This window comes from Lagopus leucura, unplaced genomic scaffold (assembly GCF_019238085.1).
Source record: "Lagopus leucura isolate 7727_CA_CO unplaced genomic scaffold, USGS_WTPT01 Super-Scaffold_810, whole genome shotgun sequence".
In the NCBI taxonomy this organism is placed as follows: domain Eukaryota; kingdom Metazoa; phylum Chordata; class Aves; order Galliformes; family Phasianidae; genus Lagopus; species Lagopus leucura.
Genome location: NW_024962261.1, coordinates 2,653,914 through 2,671,755, shown reverse-complemented (window position 1 = coordinate 2,671,755; position 17,842 = coordinate 2,653,914). Strand labels below are relative to the sequence as shown.

The window sequence follows — 17,842 nt, the reverse complement described above, 5'->3', positions numbered from 1 at the left end:
CATTCACATTGTACACTATACAAGATAATATAAATAGAGAAAAGTATTATGTGCATTGTTTGGGGGCAGGGGTGGGGAATGAACCAGCCATCGCAGCGATGCATTGCCAGGCTGAAGCACAAAGGCCAGGTACCCAGCATGGAGCAGTCACTGCCATTTTCTTAGGAGATATTGTCTGGGACTGTAACCACTGTTCCCAATAAGCTGTGGCAAGGCTGCCTCATGGGTAGCTCTGCCTAGGACAAACTCGCTGTGTTTTCAACTCTTTTCCTTTCCCTTTCAACTTTTCGTATCATTTCTACACGTAACACAAAGGCATAAAACTCTCATCTGTCTCTGTATTTGCAGTGACATTTTAGAAAGTGTATCCCAGGGAACTCACTGTTCTTCATTTTCCCTTTTTCTTTCCTTTTTTCCTGTGCCCAAAGCTGCGCAGGGAACTTCTCAGAAATAATCACAGTCCTTTATGTGGAGAGGTCCTTTCAAACATTACCTTCTACACTTACTGTACACATCCAGGCCAGTTGTCACACTGACCAAGGTAAGAAATTAACAGAAAACTCCTACGCACACACTGCACCAACTACAACCTATAATTTCTTTGTGCACACACTTTTGTCTAGAAAGCCAAGATCCTGATTCTTCTGCAAGTCGCACAGATCTCACCCATCTAACCACAAACAAATGAGCCTGTTTAGCAGGAATTTTTGTTCTCTAGGGAAATAGCATAAGATGGTTACAAAAGTGGAGCTCAGGGGCTAATACTGCTCTGGAGAGCTCTTTTAATCTTCCTTGCATGGGTAAAATAACATCCAATAAATTAAATCAGTATGGCTTACTTCATTTATTTATGTACGCTTCACAGCTGCAGCATTCATACACAAACATTCATTACTTTATAAAAAGATTAAAAAATGGTTATATATACAAAATTATTTACTTTTTTGATTTTGTTTGTTTTTTACAAAAATTGATCCCCCAAATACTAGGTCTATCTCCATTTTAGAATGCAGAGACCTGTAATATAGACCTTGTAGTTAATGTTGTGAAAGTCATTTTTTTCTTCTTTTTTCTTTTTTCTTTCTTTCAAAAAAGGTGGCCCTGGTTGATAAAGTTAATGTATTAGCACTTGGATTTTTACAGGCCCTCCTTGTCATATACAAGTCCTCCATGCAGTCCTTTCTCACGAATGATGAGGCTGGAATGGAGAGCAGAAAAAAAGTTCCACATTGCAGTCCCTAGTTCATGCTATATCCCCGCTTATGTGCTCTAAATTTTGCTTCACATGGACACAAACTGTACCTTGAATGATAACTGGCACAGTTTGCATTTAAAAAAAATTCATGTAACTTTTGTGTTTATCTTCACCTGTTAATAGCAAATTTCAGTCAGTAAAGTTATTTCCACCATTTCCAGCCTAAGTAAACATAAAAACAATGTCATAAATGACTGAAGACCTCTGAGGCCATTCTAACCATAAATATGCCCGAACTTAGTGTGACTTTTCATTTTATATACAGGATTTTAAAAACAAAAAACAATTAAACAACATTAAAATCATCTTATTTACATTTTCATTGGTGCTAAAATTGAGCTGTTTAAATATTGCAAAAGGCTGGTGAGTATCATAAAATGGTCCACACTGATGGCATATAGAAAAGTAATGATCATTATAGGCTGGAAATGGTTTCTTTTTATCCCCATAAGCACTTCTCCTCTATATACTTTTTAAAATTTTCTGATAAACACAATATTTTTGCAAAATGCATTGTGAATACCGGAGTCCGTAGTTTCAAAACAATTTCGTAATACTCCTAAAAGTGATAGAAAAGGCACAGAAAGTTAGAACTTTGGCTGAAATGGTGGAAATCCCCATTCACCATTTAGCACTCAGCGCCTTGAGTCCTGCCACGTCCTGATCCAGCGATGATAGTGTTTTGATGAATTTAATGATGTTCCCTTTCCTGACGAAGAATGTTTATAGTAGTATTTCTTAGAATAAGTCCTTTGGTATGTGGACGCTGCAATGAGGAGGAGGAAAAATAAAAGGAAATCAAAATAATTCAAGCACGAATCATTCGTCTTTCCATCCCTTTCTATTTATTCTTGGTTAATTAGAGGGCTAACAAATGATTAACTAGTATGACCATGTTACAGACAGGAGAATCATCTCTTACACAAAGTCAGAACACACCGATAGAAGTTGTGTTGTAAGTAACCTATTACTTTAAGTAACCTATTACTTTAACCTATTACTTTTAGGGACTTTGCAAGAGGCCTGCTGTTTGATTTAAAACAATCTTAATGGCTTCTGTAAAAGCAGAAAAGCCACATTCATGGTAGCTCTTGGATCCAGATGACTTTTCTACAGAGGGAGTTGCACTGCTGTCATCATCTGTAATGCAAGACTTTGTTTATATCTCCTGCACTTCTCTTAAAAGATGTGCTTGTTACTTATCATTACTTATAATTATAGATGATAATTTTTACGTTAATGAGCCTATTGATCCCAGTCCAACACCAACTCATTTTCAAAGAACTTACGATTCATGCATGTAATTTTAGGCATATCCCATCTTCCATTCCCTTGGCAGCGTATGGTTGGAATATGACGCTGGATGAAACCATCTTTGCAGTGATATCTAATAAGGGAGTTAATCTCATAACGAGGTTTCATCTTCCCAAAGGTCTTTGCATTTTCTACAACAGGAGGTTGACCACAGGCAACTGAAAGGAAGACCAAAACAAAAAACAAAAAACAAAAAAAACCAAAACAAAACCCAAAATGTCAGTTAGTGAAAGCTCATCTGAATGTGATAACTGCCTTCTGCACCAGTGGCTTCAGCAAGACTCCAAAGAGACACGTTCAAACAAGAACAGGGAGATTGGTCTTCTATTCTTGTAGAGCAAATGGGAAATGGGAAATCACAGGTTGTGTTGTTAGTATTTCCTTTTTGCATTAAGTTACTGATATAAATTTGAACCAAAAAAGTTTTCATACTCACTGGAGAACTGTAAAACCTGAAAAGTATTGAAGTTACAACAAGCATTTAAGAAAATTATCTTATTCTCAAAACGTATCATGTCCTCCTCAACAGCACCTTGTTTAAAGACACATTGAACTCATGCGTTCATCAGTGCACAGAGAACATAGTAACAAGCTGCAAACAGTAACTGGGCAGTGATGAAGTACACACAAGATTTTTGTTCTTCTTTATTTCCCCAGTCCAAAGAGGCAGAGAACAACTAAGATGTTAATGTACAGCTCCTGGCATTTCTCAGATTTATTCTATCAGCTTTAACAGTGTGTAAGCCCAGAATACATTTCAGATTCCTAAAGTGCAATTGCGGTTGGACTGTATCTCAGAAGTCTTTTCCAACCTTAACAATTCTATGATTCTGTGATTAAGCTACACGGTTTTGGAAAATGTGGAAGGGAAGGGCAGCATCACTTGACAGATGATGCTCAGTGCTGAAGAGGCAATTGGAGTCTAGAGCAATTTCCAGATCACTTTAGGGCTAACCAAAAGTTAATGCATGTTACTGAGGGCATTGTTCAAATGCCGCTTCAACACTGACAAGCATGGAGCACCCACCACCTCTCTAGGAAGACTGCTCCAGTGTCTGGCCATCCTCACAGCATGGAAATATTTCTTAATATCCAGCCTGACCCTGCCTTGTTGCAGCTTTGTTCTGTTCCTATGCATACTATCTCTGCTGCCCGCATCATTCACAGTGATGTCATCAAAGGAAAGAAGAATTGGTAGTATTTTCAAGGCATGCAAGTAAAACAGTCCTGCCAGGTCTGTGAATGTCTCTTGAGATCAAATAATAAATAAGAAATTTGCCTGGTTTTAACCACGAGTTTCAATTGGGTATCATTCTGTGTCTGAGTCAAAAGAAGACTAGGAAATGTGATTTGCGGATAAAGGTGATTTTGAGGGGCTAACTCACTTCTGAAATCCTTGTACTGATTACCAGAAATCTACAATATTTTGTCCCGTTAACATTACAAAACCGGAATAAAGAATTATATGCCATAGTTTCTGTAATGTTTCTACCTGTTCCTTTCTTGCAGGTGTAGGTCAGGTGGTAATTGCATGGAACATCATTCCATTGTCCATTCTCATGCCATATTATAACAACACAGTCTTCTCCAGCAGAAAAGAAACTATCTGGCTGGTTTGGTCGCCAGTTCTCATATTGCTGCAGGAAAGATTAACAAATTCATTATTTCCAGAGTTGAGATACATTTACATTCCATTTTACAGAAGAGCACACAATATTACCATTAATGAGCAGCAATTTCAATTGTTTGGTTCAAGCAGTTAAGCACAAACTAAACAAAGCTAGATTTACAGTATCTTCCCACTTTACTAACAGATGCAATAAATAGACTACTATCCCTGCTAGTCCATGACTACTAAATGGCAAGACACAGGTTGGCTTCTCAGATTCAAATTATCTATCCTCTGACTTCATTTAATGAAGCCATGCAATGGGACAGCTTGCAGAATTAGGTGTAAAATAAATAAAGGTGTCAGGGTGTGTGCCCAGATCACTGCAGATCGATATCTCCATTAAAAACTAGAATATAGTACAGAGCAGCCTTTCAGATTAAGAAATGATTATCTTAATTCATCCACCTGAAAAAAAACTAACATCACAGATATCTTGATCATATGAGGGCTGCTCCGAAAGTATTGCTTCCTAATTCTTTCTGTTGGCTCAGGACGTCAGAGGCAGACGTTGGTTGGTGGTATGGCAGTAGAAGTTAAACCTTCCCACCAATATTCTGTTACATGTTATTGCCATGTGACTGATAGCAGTAGAGGGGCAGTATGACAGAATGGCATCTGACATGGAAATGCAGATGAAATGAATTTGGAACTGAATTCCTCCACGTGGAAAAAATGGCACCTGGTGACATTCATTGATGCTTGCTGAACTTCGATGGAGAGCAGCCAGTGGACACGAGCACAGTGAGGCAGTGGCTAGTATGTTTCTGCAGTGGCGTCCACAATGTGAAAGACAACCAACGTTCTGGATGGCCATGCAGACTGTTACAAGCACACATGAAGGTTCTTGTTCATCACTGGCAAAAATGAAATGCATAGCTAGTGGTCGTAACTACATTGAAAAAAAGTGTTTTGTAGCTGAGAATTTGAATTTGCTCTCCCAAATAGTGTTACTATGGTTTTTGTATCTGTTGACGTTTCCATGGAAGTAAATAGGAGGCATTACTTTGAGAGCAACTTACATGTATCTGTGGCAATGAAAACTGAAACTTGTACACTGTTATTGGAAGTACAAATCTGGTTGTTAGTACGTAATAGAAATTTTAAAAAGCTTATTTGTTTATTTATTTATTTATTTATTTACAAACTAAATTTTCTAGCCCAGTACCTGGAACACAAATCTGGCACATCAACATAGGCAGGCTCTGCATTTGGGGTTCTAAGATGGCAATATACAGATTTGGAGTGACATCGCTACACAGCTCTCAGCTTCCAGCTCAGGATCTGCCTAAGTTATGTCCCTACCAAGAGCTGTGTGATCATGACTGCTGGCATGCTGTGTGCAGTTTGATACTAATGCATCTTGATGGGCTAGATGACTTTTTGTTTGTTTGTTTGTTTGTTTTTTTCCCTAACTAGCAGGAAAAGCAGAAGCAAAAGAATTGTCACACAGATTGAAAATCTGTGCAACAGTCTTTGATAGGTTACGTGTGATTTGCTGTCCTTGCAGTTAGCAGAGGCAAGATAATCTTTACTCCACTTCTTGTTTCATCTTGATCCCCAGTTAAGCACAATAATTTGAGACTTTCATAATGTTATGCAAAGGAAAGCTTGAGTAAATACGGGAAACTATTCTTAGCAATTTTCTTTGGGATTTCTGTGTCACCCCATGAAGAATTTAATGAAAGATAAAAATAGATATCTAAAAGAACAGGAATTCACATAAATGCCAGACTTTAACTGGGCAGACAGTCCCTTGTATGGTCAAAATGGCAGAGTTTCTATAATGCTTATGTTTTCCTGAGTGCTTACATCTTTCTGACTAGAGCTGGGCCATATAAATGTCATAAAAGTTTAGCTTTCTATTTTCTTAGCTTATCACTGCCTGTGTGAACACATTTTAGAAATACAGTTAACAAATGCCATGTGGGTAGCATTTACCTTACAATGAATCAGGCTATGAAAAAGAAAAAAAAATTGACCTTTTCCTGCTTTATGTCATCTCATTCATCACAGATTTTAATTCTCCAAGCAATTTAACAATTATAGTCTAAATAAATTTGTTCTGCACTGAATTTATTACCTCTTCCAATTCATAAAACATTCTTCAAGTGCAACAAGCTTAATTTCATTGTTCTTAGTGTCATCTGTGTCTAATAGTCCTAAACTACAATTCATGCTAACTTCTTTACTCAAGACCAGAATTGAGTACTTCACACCAGCTCCCAGCTAAGCCACACTCCATACACTGCTACTTGCCTTGCCTTAAGAAGCTGAACATTTGTGTTTGCTTTGTTGGCAGGGCTGCTGTGTAATGGCAAAGGATTATATCTAGACTTTGTGGTTTATTCAAGAATGTCTGATATCCTCTAGCATGACATGCTGTTACCTCACATCTGATATCATCATTGCACACATTTATGTTGGCGGAATACCACTGATTTGGCTTGGTTTCAGTGCCAGAATTGCTAAGCAGAGGAAGTTCCAGACTGCTGAACAGTTTCTTAGGTCTCCACCCAGATCTTCTGTAGTTTCTCAGTTCCTTACTTAGCCACTAATTACATGATAATGATACAAAAAGATTCTCACAGTCCTAGTGGAACAAACTGTTAGAGAAATAAACCAATGCGCTTTTTGGTTTTGTTTTTTTTTTTTTTCCCTCACAGATGATATTTTTGCATGGCCACCAGCTTGAAACTGTTTTCTGCTTTCATAACTACAAACCAGAGGTGATTGCACTAGATGCAGTAAAACTACAACAGCAGAAATTTAGTGGGAAAGAACCAAAAAGAACCAAATCCCTTATACCAGACAGTGTATGCTACTGTTGATTTTCAACAACACTCCTTACAATCTCATACAAAGTGTGCTAAGTGTAAACACTCCCTGCACCACACAAGACAAAAACAAGAAAAAATGTATTTTAAACACTCCATTCATAAATTTTCATTCAGAAAGCAATGCTCAAAATATTCTAAATAAGATGTCACTTAAGATCCTCAGTGCAATTACAGAATTTTATAGAAGTAATATTTTACTGACAAGAAAAAAGCTCAATATTTTAATTTCATTCCTTGGCAACATGTATCATGTAAGACTGTTTGCCTTTTAAGACCATGTCCAAAATAGATCAGCCATGGTCAGAGAGGAGCCAAAACCCACCGGCAACATCCCATGCAGCCTGCTGCTATGTCCACATCACATCCACACCAGCAAAACCACAAGAGGAAGCACGGTGTTTCAGTGGATGAAGTGCAGGGCATCCTTCTGCCAATAGGCAAGCTTCAATCATGGCCATTAGCAACATTTTTAGCTGTATCACACATGAAGTACGAGTTATATTTCTTGTGTTTTGCTATCTGTATTTTCATTTGTCTCTTTGAGAGCTACACCTCTGTTGTGTCTTACCATTAGCTCTCACTGAAAATATGAGCTCCTGTTATACTTTTTTTTTTTTTTTTTTTTTTCAGAAATCTTTCTTGTGTTGTCTTTTGATGAAACTGAAGTCCACATGATGAAAAGTACCAAAAATTTCCCTCAGGAATAGGACAGAATGCCTATGGGTTAGAGCCACAGTTGAGACAGGCTTCCCTGGCTGAGTGATCTCCAGTCAGTGACACAGTGGCAATGTGGGTTCTTGTCTTGTTCCTTATTGTAAAAGCTATATGTGTTTGAGGAAGATTTCCTTAAGCAGGATTGAATTAAATTGCAGCCTTAATCAGATGACAGGATAAAGTAGGAAAAGAAAACCAAGATCACACAAAGAATTGTGAAAATACTGATTTTAGTGGCCATCATTTTTGTCATTCAGATGGCTGGCATTAAGCATCACTTCCCTGATATGTACAAGATCCTATCTTGTGGGAGATTTGTTAATTTTTATTTTTATTTTTTTAAGATAGCCAGCCTTATTTGAGGAACTAATTTCCTTCTTAATGAGTTATCCATTCATCTCTTTCAGATGTTTGCCTTGCCAAGATGAATCTCCAACCCAGTATCTGACCAAGCTCTTAGACTTTTCAGCCCTCCCTTTATCTCCAAAGGATGCACCGATTGGTTTAGATCAATGACTGGGTTCTGCATTCCAGAACAGTCAACAAAACCATGTTTAATGAAGCACAGCTACTGATGCAAACAAAACATTACTGCTTAACCCCTTTGTAGTGCAAAGGCTAGTAATCTCTTGTATGTAACCAGAGCTAGGAAACAGCTTATTTGAAATGCAACTACTGTTTAGATTTATAGGCTTAATGACTTTACTTTGGATTAAGAATGCATGTTTTCAGCATCTTTAAATGAGTTTAAAGCATAAACTTGTCTTGGCTACTTTTGGCACTTATAATGTCCACCATGATTTTTATTTTGTTTCATTTTGGCTGCTTTCCTACCATATAGCTTGTTAATGCAAGGTTAATGTAGCTAAAAAGTAAAACAAATGAACAAAACTAAACAAAAAAGCAGTGATGCAGGGAGTCAGCTGACTGAATGTTCTCTATGTCATTTTAAGTGAAGCACGACATCATTAAGCCAGTGTAAGCCACCATTACAAAGCTTATTGGCTGCTGTCTCTATTTTTTTTTCCCACTATTTTGCTACAGAATAGGAATGTATTTTTTTCACAACAGCAGACAAATTCTTAGGAGTCTTCTTCAGAAAAGCCTTGTGAACATGTCCCTCACTCTGAAGGTTCTGTTATAACTAGACTACAATTCCTGGTCATTTCCCTGCCTTATAGGTTGGGTGAATGAAAACAGATCAGTACCAGGGCACAGAAAGTACATGGATCACCTCAGAAATCTTTGGCTTGAGGCTCATGCTGTTAACCAGCACTGATACTGTTACATGAGATATTCATGGGGGGGTGAAAAGCATTGCATTTCCTTTCAACAGGAAAAAAAAAGTCAGATTACTGTGAGGATTTGGCAGTGAATAAAATACTTACATTAACTTCACCTAGTCTTTAAATACATTTATACATTGAGAAAAATGTACTTTACAGCATAGGTTCTGTTTCACTTCATTTCACCCCAGTCCTGAAAAAGATTTCCTGTTTAATTTTATGAATGGGAGTAGTTTGACAGAACTCACCGAAAGTATTTGTAAGACTAAAAAATCCATTCAGTGGGTGCTTAAGCACAGGTCTTGTTTTAAAGCCATGGATGGTGTCCTAAACTCCATAGGGTAGATCCCATGCATACTTCAAGCACTTGCTAAAATAACACACTGAAAGAAGGGATTGGGCTATGAAAGTTGGCAAGTCTCTGCTGCGAGAAATTTGAGTCAATTTGAAAACAACAGCTATGTCTAAACATGCCTATGAGCACATAAGATAAATCACATAATTACCCCAATATTATGAATATTTAGATCATAGCTGAATGACCTGCCACAAACCCTTAATCTGGGCTTTTTTCATGCGACTTGGGAAACAAACAGAATTTGGATCAGGCAGGCATGCAGTCCTCCCCACTGCAGTCAGTCACTCCGTGAGCAAGTCAAACTCTCAGGAGGAGCGTTGCTAAGGACCTTTGCAAAAGACTTCCCTCCATAGGCTTTTTTGTTGTTATTTTTTGTAACAGATGTAATGGTTCTGTGATTTTTGGTTTTCAGCATTCCACATCATAACATCATGTAGTGCACTGGGAGTTAAACTGTTAATGCTCCAGTTCTGGGACCTGTCTGGAAGAGAAGAGCTACATACCCCAGGGGGCTTTGTGGTCAGGGAGGAGATATAACCCCTGGTAAGGTCACCTGATGTGCCCTTCTTCATCAGCTCTTCTTCATCTCCCTGCTGCTCAACCAGATTGTGCATCTCACCTCAGTGTTGTGGTGAGGCCTATCCATCTTTGGACATTCTCTCCCTCATTATATTTGATTTATTAGCTTCAATTCTAATTATATTGTTTTATAGTGTGTTATCTTGCATTCTGATACTATATTTAGTAAATTTGTTTCTCCTGAGATCATTGCTGCTGTTTTTAATTATTTTGGGGTCCCCTGTTTCCCTTTTCCAGAGGCGCTGGTTTTATGAACCTGCCCATACACCGCTGACAACAGAGCAATCAGATATACTGCAAATGCTTTTAGTTCCTACAAAACAACTTGTAAATACAGACTCAGAAAAAATTTTGTGTGGCTCTGTAAACATCAATTAGAACTGATCACATATTGAATAAGCATTAAGATTTTTGCAAAAATATACAATTGGGATAAGAAATCTAGGAACTAGGATTGAAATATGTAAAAATGATTTGCTAGCTGATGTTGCTGAAACACAAAAGCAGTACCAAACCTGTATTTTGGGGGGAGCACAAGTTGCATGTATGGCAGAAAATTCCCACTAGATGGCAATGTCTACTCACGACTGCCTCCAGCTGCTTGCAGTAGTTTCAAAATCATTATTCAGAAAAGATCTTTCTTTTATGAACTCTGTTAAAACTAACTGAAATAAGTGGACAGCATCTCAATGATTTTGACCTGCTCTGGACCAAGTCCGCTTAGGGTGTTAACTTTCACTGCAGTTCACAATGGTTCATTTTTATGAGTATACTGTGTTGGTCTTCCAGTATACTCCTTAGTACAGAGAATGAAAAATGAGTGGCACAGAGAGCTGGTGAAATTCTTTTGCTAGTGGTCAGGTGTTTTACTGGAAGAAAAGTGTTTTACAGTGTTAAATATTGGTTGACAGAATATATGTTCTTTGGGAGTCACACCAACATAATTATATGTTATCAATGTGATGCAAATTGTACAGGGTGTGACTTTCTCCTTTTGTGCACAACTTCCAGGAGAGCCACTCAAAAAAGAAAATCTTCCACTTTGTCATTTATTTCAACAGTTATAGCACGTCTGAAGTTGTCCAAGAGCTTTAGCCCAGCTGAAACAAGGCTCTGATGGAACTGGCCCCATGGGCAAAAGTAAGACAAAAAAATACTTTGTCCAAGAGGCCCTCCTTACTGCCTATGACATTCTGAACTAGAAACATACCTGTCATTAATAACATTATATAGTTCTCCTCCATTTAAACACAGGTCAAATGAGCATCTTAAAAAGAGGCTGTAATGACTGACTGCAGCATAAAATCAAAACATTTGGTAAATTTAAAATCTCCTTCAGCAGGGATCCTGTGGGATATTGGCACAATGAGCTTTTTGTTTGCAGCTGACTACAGTAGTTTTTAGTTTGTTTGCTTTATTTAACCCTCGGAGGCAGGCTGCCTCCCTACAGTACCCTGAGCCTTTTGAAGGGCTTTGCATTTAATAATGTTACTCTTTCTATGAGGACGCAGTTATGGATTTGCTCAGGCCAGAGCCTTCTGATTCACTGACCAATAAAGAGAGGACAAGAGAGGGCTTTGTTTTTTGCCAGAATTAAACTTCTGTTTGGTTTTGCTTTTTTTTTTTTTTTTTTTTTTTTTTTTTTTTTGCTTTGTTTTTATGTGACTACCTAGCACTGACAACTGCAGGGCTAGCATTGTGAATGCAGGGTGTAACGTTGTAGTGCCAAAGGGACGAAAAACGAAATGGAGTCTCTGGACAGTATTAAAAGCAGCAATATGCCCCATTACTCTCCCAGTGACAGACAATCTGGCCACAGACACTAGCCAGCTCTTTATTACTGTGCTAATCTTATGTAATGGGAGTGATCTCACTGCCCTACAAAGCATTAATTATCAACAGCATTTTCCAAAGGGTATGAATAACACCCCTTGTGAGATGGAGGCCCAAGGCACAACCCCAAGTAGCTATATATGTGCTTAATCCATAACATGAATAGCTCCAAAGGACTCCTTTACCACTGTGCCAGCTCACAAGGGTCCTTAACAGTGAAATGCCAGCAGCCAAAACACAATGGAGAAGCTGCCAAGAACAACACCAGATTTTTTCTGTGTGGATGGGTGTGCTTTACAGCTGTAAAAGTTACTATTCACAGAGTTAAGTGAATTAATTAAATTCAATTTCCCTCAGATATTTTCAAATGTCACGTTGTGTTCATTCTTTCCTAGATCAAGCCAATTGTTAAATGTCTCCACTGATAGGTTAAGTCTTATTACTTTATGAAATTCAAGTCATAAAAGGACTCAAGTAGTTATGGACAAACTCTTATTTTCCTACAGTCCTATGACTGTTATAGCCTTACCTCCTTCTGTATCACATGACTTTCCAAAAGTTATTTGTTTTTGTTGCTTCAAGATTACAACGTATGTGGCATAAAATTTATCCATGATTGAACATATAAGAGTTATTCACTATCACAGAAATGTCAGAAGAAAAATTTACAGAGAAGTGCAATAAATAATTTTAATCCTGTATATAAACTTAATAAAACTTAATAAAATATTTTATGTAAATAAACTCTTATACATGTATTTTGATTCCCTTGTAAACTACGAATTGAAGTAAAACTAAGGCCTTTCAACATCAAATACCAAGAGCACATAACCACACTGCGAAAGAATGAAAGCAGAGCAAACAAAACATGCTCTGTAACATTCTATTATTTCCTTCTGCTCTTCCATCTGTCAGTGCAATCATATCTGAAATGTCCTGAACAAAAATTTGCTTGATTTTGAGGAAGAAATGAATAATAAAGCCCTAGGAATAGTGGGGTACTGGTAAGATTAGATGTTTGGAAGCTGGGATCTAGGCAGGCAGGTCTTGGTAGGCCCAGTTTTCCTTCTTAGTGGCCCAGGTTAACTGGTGTGCTACCAATGTTCCAGATCTACAGCCATGGCCACTAACTTTCTGCAATCATTGTGGTGAAAGCTGAACTTGCACAAGTTCAACTTCGGTTTCCTGAAAGAACATGAACATTTTGTGTTGCACTCACACAGTGGCAATCAGCGCCCTGGGAACACTGAAACAGAAGAAATAGTGCTGAAGTGCTTTTCATGTAGCAGTTAGCTTCAGAACACAAATCCAACTTTCTTAGCCACTGGAAATGTTGGAAAATTCTTTCTATGAGAAATGGATCAAGAACATATTGAAGATGATAAAAGATTGCTTACTGCCGTACTGATACAGTGCAACAATTAGAACAAACTAACAACTACAACAACTACAGGTGGCCAGCAATAGCTTTCACAGTTCACTGAAATCAGTTCATTTTGGTTTACATATTGGGCAGGATACCCTAGGCTTAGCCCAGAAGCTCCTTTGATGATGTGCACTTACGTCATCTAAGAAGCTCCCAATTATGTCTTATAGAAGAGTTATAAAAAAAATAGACAATTACAAATAAAATATGTCCTGGCTAATAAAATCCCATGTGATGTAGTATTAGTTACCTAGAAAGTAATCTGTTTATGGAAAAGTAAAGTCTAGACTACCAACTGAACTATAGGGTATAAAACGTATTACCTAGCTACTTTACTCATGTTATTTGGCAGTTTTCAAGCCCAGTCTGTGTTTCAGATGTATTGGGAACAGCATGTTAACAGGTGTTTTTACAAGGAAATAGTAAGATTTTATTTAGACAAGTAAATCCAGTGCATAACACTGTGCTATTTTGCCTAAAAGAAAGGAAACTGCTGAGCAGTTTAACATTAAAAGCTACCTTACAACAAAGACCTAAAATCTGCCAAAATTCACTAAAAGCACATAGATAAATATGTACCAAATGATTCAGTGAGGTACATCAAAGTCTTCCCACATTCTCTTTGCAGGAACAGAGCCACACAATACGATGAATTATGACTATGTATGTTTCTATTTTGTTAAGAAAATTTTCCTTCTCCTAACAGTTCTCCTTAAAGAAAACATCTTGATGTTTTCAGTGTGTAATGTCAGTACAGTCAAACAAATATATTCAGCAGCACAGACATAGAAAAATGTCCTGTGGACTGAAAAAGAGTTTTAATGTTTCTGATGCTATAAACACTACTACTTGCTTTCTCATTGAATTTGATTGGACATGCTTCATTACTGAAAACATCTTCTTTGTGTCCTGAGTAACTCTGAGAATCAGACAGTGCTTTTACAGGATTACTCTTCATTTTTTCCAAAATATGCTTACTGGTATTATTTTTGCAAGTTAGATACAAATTCCAGTTGACAGATGAAAAATAAGCATAGGAATAGGTGGGCTTAATGCACTGCTACTCTTTTTGATGAACTGTTGACTGTCAACACTTTCTGTAGGGAATTAAAAGAATGCTAAGATACTCAAAGTGTCTAACAATAGTTAGTTGATTATTAGGCACCTAAATAATTGCCCCTGTTTTCAATATGACCATGAACCTGTTCTGCTACCCTAGCTTCAGTTATGGTTTCCCAGTAAGAAGCTTAATTATATATGTTCACTCTTTAAAAGCCTTGGTCATATTCTCCCTAAGGAGTTAAAAACAAATCTCCCATCTGACTGAAGTGGCATGAACGGATCTCATAGAAAACTTAAAGGCCCTTTCTTAGTTGACCAGCAAAACTGTTATCCATTGATTCATTAGGGAGGGGAAATTTCCACAACCGCATCAGAGAATCTAAGCCTTCTCATATTACTAGACTAATGATAAAGAAAAACTCATCACTCTCTCTCTAGTCCTATAGCTGCAGCATTTCAGTACTCATCTCATATGATTGTATAAGAAGGCTATGCTGAAAAAAAAAATAGTATTTTGGGAGCTGATGGAGTTAAAATAGCACACGATTTAAAGCCAATGTTTGATATGACTATGAAGTCCACAAAAAGTAGCTGAGGTGTGTATTCAAGAGCACACTATAGATAGAAATGATGCACAGTGCATTTGGATGTATGTTTGCTGGTTTTCAATAAGGAATTCATATATGTGCTTTTGTCCGATGGTCATAAATAATAGTGGCTGGCATTTAGTTTCAGTTTAAAAATTCTGGAAAAACACACGGCATGGTTTTGAGCTGAAAACATTAAAAAAGTGACTGATTTCCTTCAACTGAATTCATTGGTTGAAATATCCTATAGGTGCAAATGTTAAAAAAGCATTTGACCCTTTTTCCAGAAATTGTTAATGAGCTGTATGCAAACACCTGGTAAAACTTCCTTTCAACATGCTGAATATTTGAGTTGTGGGTTCCTTATGTCCACAGAAGAAGTGTAACAAAATAATCCAAGCCTTATTTCATACTGTCCAATAGTAAAGTCTGTCATTCAGTGATTCTCAGTTCCAGTTGTAATGACTCCTTTAATTTGGCTCAGAAAGAAAAATTAAATGAAAGACAAATCATAATTTTTTGTATAAACACTTTTCACAGCTATTTAATCTGGGCAGTACTAGGTCAGTTGCAGCAGTGGGCCAATAAGTTAATCCATAATGTGTCTTGCTGTTGGTAGTGTTATTCATTTGCTCCTGTTTTTTTAATCTACTAAATATCACAACTTTTTTTTAACCCAAAAGCTTAGAAACCACTCAAGTATGATTTTCAAATTAAGCTAAGCTATTATCATAGTATATAAACAAGTATCAAAATAAAAATGAATGTGAGCTACTTTTATATGCACTATCTAGAAGTTTGTGTTGTGATTTTGATAGTAGGGAAACTCTTTATGTCAGGGGAATACCCAGCAGATTTGGCAAATTTTCTACTAAGTTAGAAGTCTTGAATAGAATCCCTGAATAGAATTGGATAGAAAATATTCTCTTGGAGAGGAACTGGGCTACAAAAATAAAAACAGCCAAATTACAGATGCACTCTGATATATATAAGTTTTAATATATGCAACAACCTCTACTCAGAAATTCATAACAGAATATGAGTTTTTAAGAATTAATGCTTATTTTTAAGATTGTAAATTAATACTATCATGACTGCTTTTCAGCTGCAAATACATAAATGATGTAGATTTTTGAACTATAGTACTGAAATTCATTGGAATTTTAGGTCAACATCAGGGGATTACATTTAATGAATACTGTTGATTATGTCATTATTTCTGTTAATTAATAGGGAAGTAACAAATCACTAGCAATAGAAAGTAGTGACGTCAAAGTTAAACCATCCTCAGTGGATGCCTGTTGCTGTTAGCAAGGTATGAGAAGCCACATTAAGAGAAACAGAATTAACTCATCTAGCATGAATAAAGTTTGAGGCTACGGTCCATCTTTTGCTTTCAAAAATACATGAGGAGAATTAAGAGAAAGTGATGAAAAGAAGCTCCTCCACTCACATCCTGAAAAATTATGTGGCTCCAAGCACAAATGGGCACATTTGTTTGACCAAAGAGTCACCAAGCAACCAAGTGCACAAGAAAACTTATCATCTTCCTTCTTTTTTCCCCATATTGGCACCTCCCACGGTAGTTTCCCAAGAAATGGCTCATTTGTAAGTCATTTAAAGAACTTTAAACCTTTGGCTATTTACATGAAATGGCAATAAGTGAAGCCTGTTCCAGGTGTCTGTCTACATAAGCTGTAGCCACACAGAATGCAGTAAAGTACACATGTAATTATGTACATATGTGAGTATGTGCACATGTGTAACCTGAAGTCCAGATGCTTTCTTCTTTAAGAAGAATTCATAACTGGAAAGGAAATGAAAAGCGAACCACTTCTTTATATACTTGTGTGTGTGTCTGTGTATATACGTACATATATACATGTACAAATATACATATAAATACACATAATTCAGTGGATATTAAACAGCATTAATACAACTATCCCTGTTCTGGTGGAAAGAGCTCCACCATTTCCTGTACCGAGCATGCCTCTTTGATCTAGGTTAGCTAAAGGTCAGCAGAAAGTGTTTTCCCTCTCTTTCTGCTGATTTTCCTTTTTGTTTTAAGGTAACAAATTGTATCAACAGCAACTTAAACGTTTATGGACAGATAATCAATTAAAGATCTCCTGAACCACCTAAGGATGGTACTTCCCCAGCCTAGCTGCACAACTGCCACACAGACTAGGACAGCCTCCAAGAAAACCTGAGAGGCTCCTTCATGCATTCTCAAAGATCCAGCCAATATAAGGGTTTGTATGCCATACCTTCATCCAAAAATAAATAAATAAATAAATAAATAAAAAGCATTCTGCTCTGTATATGTAAGGAAGAAAGGTGAATTGCTATATGTCATAATGTAAGAGCTGAAGATCACAAATTCTTCTCCATTTAAGAAGTATACTTAAGTAATGGTCTTAGACAAAAAGTCTAAGAGTTTTTCTCTTTGGAAACTCTGGGAGTCCAACATGTACAATAATAAGAAATAAGATTTTAGAACTACACCACAAAATAGTAATTATCCCAAAACAAGATGGTGTGCTGGTTGTTTGCTTGGATGCGTATTTAGCGACTAGATGTTTTTCATGCAGTTTCTCTCAGTTCTGGTGGGAACTTGATAAAACACCACAAAAAGCTGAGTGAATGATTTCATTTTAAAGGCATCTTACCAGTGGGCTACCATCAGTCCAGCGGAAGTCACGCTCAAACATTTTGTCATTGAGGCCAATCCACTGGTAGTCATGCCCAATACCTAATGGGAAAAGAACCAGCAGGATATTTTTATTAACTTTCCCATAAATGGCAGTGATTTCATCAAAGAAAATTAAAAGAATTTGCTCAGAATGAATCAGACATCCTTTTCTTAAGATTCTTCTAATACCTATGCAAACAACTATTTACAGTTATTTTCAGCTG

General features: G+C 37.1%; 1 protein-coding gene across 3 annotated transcripts in view; it reads right to left on the bottom strand.

The window, feature by feature from the left end:
• Positions 1–829: 829 nt before the first annotated feature.
• Positions 830–17,842, bottom strand: part of VCAN (versican) — a 105,837-nt gene continuing 88,824 nt past the window's right edge. For 2 of the 3 annotated variants that reach the window (XM_042866260.1, XM_042866262.1), the window contains exons 12-15: positions 17,596–17,678; positions 4,062–4,206; positions 2,545–2,727; positions 830–2,021 (exon numbers count right to left, since the gene is read on the bottom strand). In XM_042866260.1, coding sequence (XP_042722194.1) covers positions 1,891–2,021; positions 2,545–2,727; positions 4,062–4,206; positions 17,596–17,678 — 542 coding nt within the window. In that variant the 3' untranslated portion in view covers positions 830–1,890. The remainder of the gene's footprint in view (positions 2,022–2,544; positions 2,728–4,061; positions 4,207–17,595; positions 17,679–17,842) is intronic. The other variant, XM_042866261.1, reaches the window with a different exon arrangement.